The sequence below is a fragment of the Ammospiza nelsoni genome, chromosome 4, assembly GCF_027579445.1.
Source record: "Ammospiza nelsoni isolate bAmmNel1 chromosome 4, bAmmNel1.pri, whole genome shotgun sequence".
In the NCBI taxonomy this organism is placed as follows: domain Eukaryota; kingdom Metazoa; phylum Chordata; class Aves; order Passeriformes; family Passerellidae; genus Ammospiza; species Ammospiza nelsoni.
Window position 1 is genome coordinate 50325142 of NC_080636.1, and position 12156 is coordinate 50337297.

Below are 12156 nucleotides of genomic sequence, written 5' to 3' on the forward strand. Positions count from 1 at the left end.
TGCTGCTGAATATTACCTATAGTATCCACTTCAGTTTCTTGTGAGAAAAGCCAAGTGCTAAGAATGCAGCTGAAGTTGTTCTGCTGGATAAAAAATGAAAATTCCAAATTGTGGGTTGGAATTGGCAGTCTCTCTTCCTCCTCACCCTCCCCTCAATACCTTCCCAGGTTTTCCTTGAGCTATTTTGTGGCCAGGTCTGCAGAAGCAGGCAGCTCAACCCTCCCTCACTGAACAGCTGGTATCCAAGTCCCAGTAAGAACTTTGCCAACACTTGTTCTTCCCAACACTGTCCCACCGACTGGATACCCATTAACCCACCAGATGCAGGAGGTCAGCTCTGAAGTTCATCTTCCAGTCTTTCACCAAAGCCATTCTATTTCACACATCCAGGCTGCTCCACTGCACAGAGCAGGAAGGAATTAGCAGAGGCATTTAGTGATGTGCTTTTTGAAGTACCTCTTCCAAGCTGTAATTTGTATACTTGCAGATCTACAAAACTCTGCTCTCCGAGACCAAGCTCACTCAAGGCAAAGGCTGTTTGCAGGCTTGGTCTTGTAATGCTTGGTTCAGCATTATGGAGAGAGGAGCTTGCCCAAGTGGCAGCATGTATTTGTACCTAAAAATACAAAAGGCAGGGAAGCAGGGCAGGTTTCTGCTTCTATCATATAAAGATACCACCTAGCTGATGCTGGAAGCATACTACTTCATCTGGCTTACTAGAAGGCCACAGCTTAAAATAAATTCAAGGTGAAAAGCTTAGTCTTAAAAAAATATTTACAAGTTCAAGCCAAGTATTTGCTAACAATACTGTGGTATTGTTAATCAGTATGCCACCCCTCTCTGTTCCAGCCAGAACCCTAATCCCTGGCCATCACAGCATTCCAGGTTTTTTTTTAAAGCCTGCTCACACCCTGACAAAGTAATTCATTAAGCTGTGACAGTCCTTTGTGACGTTTGCTCTCCCCTCAGCAGAAGTGGAGCTGCCTGCCAAGCCTTTCATTTGAGCCGAGATGATTGCTGGACAGTAGGGGGTAGAGAATGAACTATTTTGGGGTTCAACCTTTTGTTACTCCAAGAGGGAGGGCCACTTCTCAGCACTTGCTTAGCACTAAGATTTCAGGTCAAGTGGCTCACTTAGATCAAAGTTACCAAAATGAGTGAGGTCACTGGTCAACTGATAATGAACTGTCAATCTGAAAATGTTTATTGTTTCCTTAATACATTACATAAATTAAAACACTTAAGTTCCTGTTACAGTGTTGGTAGCCACACCTCCCAGTACGCTTCCCAAGCCCAAGCAGTGGGTACCAAGATGCTTCCCATAGCCCCACTCAAAGCAACACTTGAGTCCAGGGTCCAGATCCACCTGGACAAGCAGGTGCTTGGAATGCTGCTCATGCCTTCTTAGCCTACCTTGTGTCTCTTCAGCGTGCACTCAAAGTTGATTCTTCAGGTTGCCAAAAGATTTCCTAAAGAGATCTGCTGCTTACGTGGTTCAATACGGGATTTCCAGAGCTCTGCACTCAAGAGGGTCTCCTAAAGAAGAAGGGGAGCCCCCCTAAGGTTTAGGGGCTCGGTGGTTCACCTAGGCAGGCCTGCCATTAGACCAGCAGCTTCCACCTTCCCATTAATGGTATCCCCACCACTGATGAACAATTTGATCTTCGTGTTCAGTCACTAAGGTCCTGTTACCGCATTCTTCCCAGCGTCTGACCTTGCCGTTCTCCACCAAGATAAATTTCCACTCTACTCTGGTGTCCGCGGGCAGACTGATGGATTCGGACCAGAAGCCATCCTTGTCACACTTGAGGGGGACGTAGCTGTGCCACTGGCCCAGACACTCGTGGTCCCCTGTGACACCGATGAGCTGTGTGTCAGAGTGGGTGATGTAGTGCACTCGGAAAGCCACGTGGATGTTCTGGAACATGGGGGGCACGGCTGCAACTCGCTTTGCTTTTGAATCCCCATCACAGCAGTCTCCTGCTTCCCATTCCTTACTGTCTGAGTCTTCCATGCTGCCATCCTTCCCTTCGACCAGGTGCTCAGAAACAACTTCCCACTCTTCATGGTCCAAGTCCCTCCTCTCAGCTGGCTGACACGGCTGCTCCTCACTTCTGTCCTTACATTCATTGTCAGAGGCCCCTGCCAAGTTCATCACGCACCATCCGTCACTTGCCTGTCCCACCTGGGCTTCCAGTTCGCCTGCCTGGCTGCCGGCCTTATCAGCTGGATGCTCCCCCGGGTTCGTGGCACCGCGCTTCGGGATCAGCTCCTCCAGCTCCACGGGTTCGCCCAAAACTGCACCGCTCGGGACGTGGTTAAGCTCTTCCCTTGAAACAGCCGCCAGATCCTCTCCCGGATTCCAAGAGCCGGACGGGGCAGCAGCCGCCACCTCCCGCCACCCCGGCTCCCTGCCCGCCGCAGCATCCTCTGCAAGAGACATTGAGGGAGAACGGGTTAAGCTGAGCGCCGGCAAACCCAAGTCCTCGCAGGCTGGGGCAGCCCGGGACAGACGCGGCGTCGCCTCCCCATCCCGCTACCTGTAGTCACCGGGCTCGCCCGCCGGGGCCCCTCTCTGCCGGCCGCCGCCTCCTCGCCGCCCGCCTCGGCTCGCCCGTCGCTGTCGCCGTACCAGAACCAGGCGACGATGGCGGCCAGCAGCCCCACGAGCAGCGCCGGCCAGAGCCCCGCGCCCAGCCAGCCCCAGCCGCGGGGCTCGGCGGGCAGCGCGGCGGCGCGGGGCGGCCGCAGCACGGGCGGGCCGCGGTCGCGGGCCATGATCGGGCGCTGCTGCAGCGGGACCCCGTCGGGGCTGCCCCCCCGGCGCCGCTTTAAGCCGGGCTTCGGATCCGGGGAGGAGCCGCCGCGGGCCGGGCGGGGCCGGGAGGCGGTGGGAAGGCCTGAGCTCCCAAAGTCAGAGAGGAGAAAGTTTTCCAGTCTTCGCGCGCCTGGGTTGCAAGGGACCTCTGGAGAGCATCTAAGCCCAAGCCTGCCTGTTAAGAGGGTCACATAGGGCAGGTTTAATTCTAGCAGTGCTGGTGGGCTTAGATGCTCCTACAGGGATGTGCTGAGGGGAACTGGTTTGCTGATAATTTTAATGCTTGTGCTGGTAACAATCTTGTCCTGCTCTGGTATCTTTGAGAAGTGAGATGAATTCACTGATTTTGTAACCTCTTCATCATACTCTAATGACTACAAGTGGTTTCCTTAACATTGTCCTGCTCTGCTTCTGCGTTACGCTCAGGAAGCTCTTTGGATTATCAGGAGCTCAGAGTCCATTAATACAGAGGATATGTGATGTTTACTTAAATTTACCTTCATTTTACTATTCTTGAAGTGATGATGTCAAACTCCATTTCAGAATTGAGAGGTTATACAGATAAATCTTAGTAGAAACCCGAGAAATTTAGTAAATGCACTTTGGGGCTTTGTGTTTTGAACTGGCAGTTCTGGAGTGACAAACTCTGAAAATGTTTATAACGCTGAAGATTACCAGCAGGGAAGGAGTGGGGGAGGCAGTCCCACTCGGTTCTGTTTGCTGCCTTTTTAAAATCCATTCTCTTTATCTGACCAAAGGTGTGGTCATGACTGGCTCTCTAAAACCCACTGATGAGCTTTTGCCCAGTATCTCATTAGAGAAGAGAATGGCTAAGTGGATGTCGCAGTAAGTCTATTTCCAGTGTGTGAACTTCTTTATCTTTCAGTGTCAGTTCCAGCAGCGCCCCCTCAGCTTAACGGGACAGTAAATGTCACTCGAATTTATAGAAGCACAAGTGTGCAGCCTCCATGGCTGGCATGGAGGAGGGTGGCTGTGCAGAGAGACAGAATTCATGATCTAAATATCTTCCCTTTCTTTGCTTACCACAGTAGCTGAGGAACCATCTCCTCCAGCAAAGTGCTGAGCTGGTGCTTAAGTCAAAATATCTATTTTGGTACTGGGCTGTCCTGGCATGGGCTGAAAGTGCACTGCTCACATCTCCTGCTTGGTGACACAGGGGAAAGAAAGAGTTATGGAACCAGGCACTTTCTCAGTGACTGAGGGATTGAGTGCCCTCTCTTTTACCACTCTTGGTGCTTCAAGGTGCTCCTCAGGCTTGGTGCTGAGAATTAACCCTTGCTGTAATGGCCCATGCTGACTACTGAAACTTTGCAGAGTAGGTGATATTTTTGCTGTTCACTTACATTCCTTTTTTTCCTGGCCTTCAAAACAGCCAGTTCCCTGCTCTGTGTCTGTGCACTACCTTGCTGAGCTGGGATTGCCAGTCTGGGCACCTCCACGCTGCTGTTCTGTAAGTACTATGTGTGCACTGCAATTTAGGCTTCCCTGTCACCTCCCTGCAGCACAGCAGGCAAAACCCATTCATTATTGTAGCAGTACACTAAAAGGGCATCCCCCTGCCAGCCCTCAGCACAGCTGAACAGGAAAGAACTGGGGGCTGAGGTTCCTCCTCTGAAGCAAATGCACAGACCATGGCAGACAGTAACTTATCCCTTTGAAGGCTTTGGTTCCCTCCCCTCTAGGAATTCTTCAAGTGTTCATATCATGTACAGCTTGGAGACTTCTGTCTCCTTAGAGGATTTACAAAGCAGATAAACAGAAATGCTCCAAAATGCAACTGAGGTATTTTTTAAGGCTTTCATCAGAATCAAACATGGTGTCTGTTACAACAGAGGGACAAGGAAACAAATTCTCAGAGTCTCAGGGCCATAATTCTGGTTCTAATTAATTCAAGACTTCATTTGTTCTCTCAGTCATTCCTGATGTAACATTATTTTGGAGAGCAGTGTTTTGTGAACAAGGCTCTGTCGCACCATTGTTTGCTCAGCAAGTGGGAGAGCCTTGGGAAAGGAGGAGAGCATTTGGAAAAGCCACACGTGACTTTGTGGAATTCCCAGCTGGCTGCCCCAAGATCAGGAGCCTCAAGCCTGACACCTTTCCACATTTCAGAACCAAAACCAAAAGAGGGGGGCAGGTATTTGCTCTCCCAGCCCTGTGAGCAAGGCAGCAGCCAGAGGTGGTGTTGGGGAGGGCAGCGTCTCACAGGAGCTCTGCTCCTCTGTCAGCTGTGCCACCTAGCGTGATGACAAGGGATCTCCAGGGAGAAACGGAGAGCCTGCTCAGCCAGACCCGTGTGCTCCTGTCTCACTCTCCTGGCTCTGACAGGGGCACTTGGGGAGATGTATTTGGGGAGCTCCTGTGAGGCTGGCCACCCTCTGATCCCGGGGAGAGAATGCTCTTAAAGCCTTGTGTGTGTAAGATGCTTCCTCCAGTTCTGCAACAGAACAAAACAGAAAGGTGAGTCAGTAAATAAGAAATTCAAATCTGGGAGCTCTGTTGCTCTCTGTGGTTGTGCTGTGGGCTCATCTGGAAGTGCCACAGGCAGCTCTTGCTGGAACAGATGCCAAGTGTCTCTGCTGCACTGCTGATTGTGAGGAATTCCTCTCCTAGTTTAACTGGAAACAGTCAGGTGTTAAAAGGAGCAATGTCACATCACCTTTTCCCATCTGTAACCCCCAGAGCTTGGGCTGAAGTAGCCTCCCTGGGAGCCAGGTTAAAATTTAAAATTCAAGACTGATGTCGTGGATGTTTTCCGGGCTTTTGTTTGATACTTTCTGTGTTGGATCCCCACCCAAGCAGGTACTAAAATGGGAAGGGCAAAGTATTCATGTACTTTGGAGGAAACCATGACCCTGACTGGCATTCTACCCCATCCCTCCCCCATTTGGTTTGGAGTAGTATCCCAGCTGTGAGCACTGGACACTTGTGCAGCGTTGCACTGCAGTCAGTAGGTGGCACAGGAGGAGTATGGCTGGCAGGAAAAGCTCTTCCCTCCTAAACAGAGAGGACAGTCTTTCTCTCAGTTGCTATTAACTTCTTGAGAAGTGGTTGGTTAGTGATGAGGACACCCCAGATCCAGACTTGCTTCCCATTATGAGCCATGAAAATCTGGAAGGCAGCTAAAAGGGACCTTGCCAGTCTCTTACTGTATTTCCTATGCTTTCTCTGGATTTCTGTGCTGTGACAGTAGTGTCAATGACAACTTTTCCTACATCCCTTTTCCTCCTAGGTTTGTTTCCCATGAGCCATTATTTGCCAGCTTTTTCAGTTCATTAGTCAGTCTGTGCAAGTCTCACTTTGTACGTTGTGGTTCTTCATCCTCCATTTCCCCAGCTGGTACAGCTGCATTCCAGGTCCCCTTTCGTGGTTGGTGCCTGTTCCTTTTTACATCCTCCCGGGCATAAACCAAAGTACAATACATTTGGCTAAATTGTCTCATCTCAGACTTCACTGAACTTGTGGTACTCAGCAGCTCTTAGAAATTGAATCATAAATGAGATTTCCCAGCAAAATCCTGCTGACAGCCTCTCATGGTTGTCGCACATCCTGGAGACATCGTGCTTTGACTTCCATGTGGATTCTTTATGTTGCCAGGCCCATAGGAAATGCAGCATGACAGACAGGTGAAGTGTGGTATTATTTTACATTCTTTCTTTGTTTTAGGCCAAACCTTTTTAGAAATTCTGAATATGGATGTATATGCCTCCATATTTTAGGTGCTATTTTCCTGAAAGCTGCAAGAAAGTTGTATTGTTTTATAAATCACATTATTTAATTCAAAGTAGGGGTGTTTTTTTTATTGTTTTCTGTGTTGCCTGGCTGCTTACCCTGTGGAGATTCTTGGGAAAGAACTCTACCAAATGGTTTGTAAGCCCTAATGGTAGTGCTTGTCTTCATGGTCTGAATAAGTTTGATTACTGGTCTGGCATCACAGAGTTGCAGGGAGGTGCCTTCACTGGTGGTTGATATTTTTCCTCCCTGGAATTACAAGCCAGGGATAGAATACAAGACTGCAGCCAGAATTTTCAGTATGCCCTGAAGTGCTGTTCTGCCATCAAATCTGTGGGTCCTGTTCTGAATCTGTCCCCTCTAGTTCCCCTTTGCTGGCTTCAGTGTGTGAGGGGGATGTCACTGGTCACTGAGTCATGTGCTGCCTGGCTCTGGTGACAGGGGAAAGCAAGAAGTCCTTTCCCACACAGTCTTGGCAGAGGGCAGGGCGGGCCCTGAGCCAGCACCTGATGCAGTGGCTCCATCCCAAGGCCTGAGTCACATGCTAGAACTGTGGCAGGGGCACTTTTTTGCTTCCCCAAAGTGCTCCCTTTAGTGCCAAGGGACACAGCTGGCCTACACAAGGTATTGCAGACTGTGCTGAAGCCTAGTGGCTCCCATCCTAGGGCCCGGCTCTGCTTTTGGCCTATACTTAGGATTTTAAATACTCAGAATTGAGGTTGGCAGGCACCCAAGTGCAACAGGGCACTAGGGCTGGTGCCTGAGATCTGGCAGGGAATGGGGACAGAGGAGCTGGGTTCTGGGAGAAGCACAGACCAAGAAACAGCCCAAGGGTGCTGGGTTGCTTGGCTTTGCTGTCAGGCACCGTTTGCCTTCCCTTTCTCCTCAGTGCCCCTCTGTGCTGAGCAGATGACACAAACAGCTGAAGGCAGCTCTGAAGTCAGCAGCTGTGAGCAGCTGTCCTGGAGGGAGCCTGGCCTCCTGCCCACCCAAACAGTCCTGGGATTTTGTTTACTGCACTGGGATAACACCCACATCGTGGGGCCAGAGCTTTGCCTTTGCAGGGATTCAGAGCCACGTGCTGCAGCTTGGCTCTGCACTGTCCTCAGGGGCTGGGGGGTACAGGGAAAACAGATCCTAAGACAGGAGATTGCACAGCCTCCCTGCTAGGATTAGACCCCTAGGATCCCCTTCTTTCCTTTACCCTTTTGCAGAGCATTTCCCTCATCCTCCTCCCGACCTGTCTGTCGCTTGGGAGCTGTGCCTCTGGCACATTTCCAGAGGAGCTGGTGGCTGCCATGCCCTCGGGCAGTGCTGCCCTGGCCCGGGGTGGGAGCTGAGGGCTGTCCCACACACAGCCCCGTTGTTGAGCTGGCAGACAGGAGCTGTTTGTATCCAGGCTGGCATACAAAGCATTTGTTTTCCAGGGGCTGCGGGATAAAGATGACTCATTCCAGGCCTACCAAGTGTGCATTTAAGTGCAGTGGACACTGGGAATTGGGGAGAGGCTTCCAATGTGAGACTTTGGTCTTTCCTCATCTGTGGCAGTGATTTTGGTGCACTTTAAGAACAGCCACCCCAGGATTTGTGCATGGGAAGGCTTCAGAGAGCTCAGCTGTGCTGCTCCGGAGCCACTGGTGGTGCTAGCTAGAAGATACTTACACTGCAGATTTTTAATTAGAGTTAGTTGATTGCCTGAATAAATAATAATGTGATGCAGGCTGGCAAGATCATCTAATTGTAGCCTTCAATCCCTGTGTTTACTTTAGGAATGGAGGAAGATCTCAGTCTGTGGCATAAGACAGGCTCAGAACAAAGCAGACTCTGATTGTAGGTTTGCAGCCTCTCTCAAATGCAGTCAGCAGAGACCATGAAAATCCCTGGCTCTCTGTGCAAGAGCTCCCCTTTTCCTCAGTAAAGTTGTGTGCAGAGGTAGTGTGCATCCAGGCTTTGATGCAGAGGGCTGGAGTCTGCTCTTGAACTCTTTCAGATCAAAAAGCACTTGAGAATAGGCTTTTTGTATTTTGAGAATACAAAAAGGTGAAAATGAGACTCCTAGAGTTTCTGCTACGGAGCTTCCCTCACCTCTGCATGTAAGAGTGGCACTTATGTGGGACAGGACTCTCAGAAGAGGGAAACTTGTGCCATTGGTTTGCCCATTTTAAATGTGCCCTCCCTAGAACATGCAGTTCCCTTAAAACTAGGTGCAGGTTGAAATTCCAAGTCCCAAGTGGGGCAAATAAATGTAACGTGTCTCTCTGCCCCCTCCCTTGGGGAAGGTCTGGGCCAGAGGCTGGAGTGTCCATCCCTGGGGGTTGTAGACTGCAATCCTCCCCTTTTTAGGAGGCATGCGTGCCATACTGTAGGGGAAAAAATACACGTTCACCATGGATTCCATTTGAGTGAGAGGTTCTTCATGACATCTGTCATGTCCAGGGTTATCAGGAGAGGTTTTCAGGGCTGGAGGGTCAAGTCTCTGCTCTGCAGTGTCAGACATTGATGGGGAAGTGTGTGACTGATAAAAAGTACCTGGCCTGCATGACTAACCTGACTCTTTTAGTCACATGTGTCAGAAACCTTACCCACTCCTTAGAGCTCTCTTAGAACAAAAACAGAGACACATTTTTATGGTGATTTGGGCTTTGTTGTCTGCTTGTTTGTAAGGCCAGAGTGAGCACAATCCTGGTCTGGTTTTGCATTTCTCCAGGCTTTTTTTGCCAGGTTCTCCTTTGCTCTGCTGCTGGGAACAGCATAGGCTCCTATCAGCTGTGGTTTTGGTTCCTCCCTGGCTGCTTCCACACCTGTGTTTATCCCTTGGTGTGCAGAGGATGTTCCCAGTAGTCCAGGGCTGTTTGCAGCACTCAGCAGCGGCAGAACAAGTAAACCTGGTTCATCCTGGAGCTGCCTCAAGGGCTGTACAGAAAACTGAGGGCTTGGAAAACTGTGTCAGTCTCTGTGGGCAACACTCAAGAGTATCAGATCAAGCACTTGAAAAGACAGCGTTCTTCCTGTTGCAATCTGCATTGCAGAAGCTAAAACCTGAATTAAGGTAGTAAAACTCTGGCAGGGGGAGCTTCACTGATGAGATGGGCTTGGCCCTGCAAGCCAGGCCCTCAGCAAACCTGTGTGAGTTACCCAGACAGTGCCATTTGCCAGAGCCTCCCAGTCATCCTTGCCTTCCTTTCCCAGCAAGGTCTCTGTTCCACAGCCACTGGTGCCATCCTCCCAGCCCAGAAGGCATTTCCTGCTTCAGCAGGGAGGGCTCCAGCTCTGCTGTGTGCCAGTGCTGGGAAGGAAGTGTTTGGAATGAGGGATTCAGCTTTGGAAAAGGAGGGCAGCAGTCTGGGTGCAGAGGAAAAGGTGGCCTGGAGCGATGCTCGGTGCCACACTGGCAGCACGGCCTGGCACCCCTGAGTCACAGAGCTCTTGCTGCACCAGCAGCTGAGTCAGGGGAGCAGCAGCCCCAGCCAGAAGTAGCTGAGGGGTGTGAGTGGCTGCATTGCTAGTTTTGGTACAGCTGAAGTTAGGAAGAATATGTTTGTGTGCATATGAATATAAAATGTGCCTATATCAATTACCAGATGCAGGTGTGTGTGAGTGGCTAACAATCCATGAGGGCTGTGGTTATTTAGCTGGGGAGTGTCAAAAACATGAGGGACAGGCCCAGATTTCAGAGGGAAAACCACTTTTCTGCTAATCTCACAACAGTTAAAAGTAATAACTTCCTCAAAAGCTAAATTAAGTGCTATTGCAGGCAAATGTCTCATTTCCTGGGAGGTCACTGTCCCAAATCTGGAAATCAAGCAGTTTCTAACCCAAGAGCAAAGGTTGCTCTTAAAAAAAGCACCAACTTTAGTCCCAGCCCTTTCCAAGGTCGCTGACGGACCCAGTAATTGCAGCATAGCTCTGCCCTACAGTGAACTGCTTTCCTGCCAGCAATTAATTTGCTCTTTGGGAAGAAGAAATTGAAGCTTGAGACAGTGAAATGTGATCACTACCCACTTACAAACCTTTCAGAAATGTCTCAACTCTCAGCTGAAATCAGGATCTTATAACTAGGTTAAATTAGTAGTAGTAGTAGTAGTAGTAGCAGCAGCAGTAGTAGTATGGATATTATTATGTTGTTTTATTAATTAAGCATAGAGTACTAGATACCCACAGTGTGTGAGAGTTGTTTGGCAACAAGGACATGTGTGAGCCGTGCAGGGAAAGCAGAAGGGCAAAGCCTCTGGAAAGCTTTTCCTTGTGTGTTACTGATGCACTTGGTGTTTCCCAAGAGCTGCTCCTCCAGGGCTGGGAGTGTGCCCTGCATGCGAGGCTTGTGCTGTGTCCTTCTTGGCCCTTGCTGTGGAACTGCAGCCAGCACAGGCTCAGTTTGTCAGCAAACTGGGAGAGAGAAGGACCTGCAGGTTCCCTGTTTTATGTTGTGTGGATGAGGTGGGCAGCCAGGTACCACAGAGCCATAGAAGGAAGCAGACTGCAGACATCATGCAACAGCAGGACACGAGTGGACAAACCTATCCAAACTGGAGATGAGACAGAAACTGGCCGAGTGTTTATCAGCTAAAGCACTTTTCTTGTTACAGCTGCATTTTCAGTGTTGAGGTGAAACTGCTCTGGGTCCTGGAGAGGCTGTTTGGTGTCTGTGTGTGCCCTGAGGTCACAGCTCCTGAGGAAGCAGGGCCTGGGTGTGAAGCAGTCACACAGGGTGTGAACAGGTCTGTCAGCAGTGGCAGGTGGTTAAGTAAGGGCAAGCACGATTCCTATCTCAGGTGTCAAAGCCTAGAGATCCATCAAGTGCCAGGGATGGACACAGAGACACCAGGAGCAGTACCCCACCCTCCTGAGTGCTGTTCCAGCCCTGTTTGGGCAGCATCAAACATCCTCTGGAGAAATGTCTGACAGCTGCTAACCCCCAGGAAGAGGATTAAGGACTTCTGGGATCTGGTCTGATTTGGCTGACACTGTGCTGTGTGATTTCCTAATTCCTTCCCTTACAAGCTTTTCCTGCTTTGCATAGGCTCCAAGGAGCCGAGCACCTGGTGTTGCACAAACTGAATGAGCCACATCACAACCTCAGTAAATCTGGCTTTTTATGTTTATTCAAGATATTCCCAGTGCATGGGACAGGACAATTTCACTGTATCCGTGCTTTCCAGAATGGGCCTTGTCTGCCTCTTGTCTCAGCAACACCATCATGGTCCTGGGAAGGGAAGATGTGCCTCTGCTTGTTTCAGGGATCTGGAATTATGACACACAACTGTTCCTTGAGCCAGCAGTGCACCCACTGCATTCCCAGGCTGCACTCCAGAGCTGGAGCCACTCCTCAAGGGAGTGTTTGCAGTGTATCATGGCTGCTGAGCACTTCCCTGGCTTCCAAAGGTAAAATGATTTGCCAAAATAAAGAAAATAATTCACACTGAGAATCTAGAAAATCTGTATGGAGAAACAATGTGATTCTATGCATCACATGGGTAGATTTTTATGGAAAAAGCCAAAAAGCTGAGTTAACCAAACCCAAAATTCTGTAGGAGTCTTTGCTTGATCTATAAATATCTGTGCCAGGGTTCAGCTAAAATATTTTACAG

The 12156-nt window shown here is 49.8% G+C and overlaps 1 protein-coding gene across 1 annotated transcript; it reads right to left on the bottom strand.

Moving 5' to 3' along the window:
* Positions 1-1183: 1183 nt before the first annotated feature.
* STBD1 (starch binding domain 1) lies at positions 1184-2778 on the bottom strand. The gene is made up of 2 exons (XM_059470455.1): positions 2541-2778; positions 1184-2430 (listed from the first exon to the last, which is right to left on the bottom strand). Exons 1-2 carry the CDS (start codon positions 2776-2778, stop codon positions 1628-1630), a joined length of 1041 nt encoding a protein of 346 aa, XP_059326438.1. The 3' UTR covers positions 1184-1627.
* Between the last annotated feature and the right edge of the window lie 9378 nt (positions 2779-12156).

Coding starts and splice junctions, on each gene's coding strand:
- STBD1 (XM_059470455.1), bottom strand. CDS start 2,778: ATGGCCCGCGACCGCGGCCCGCCCGTGCTGCGGCCGCCCCGCGCCGCC. Junction 2,431..2,540: donor GGCGAGCCCGGTGACTACAG/GTAGCGGGATGG, acceptor TGTCTCTTGCAG/AGGATGCTGCGGCGGGCAGG.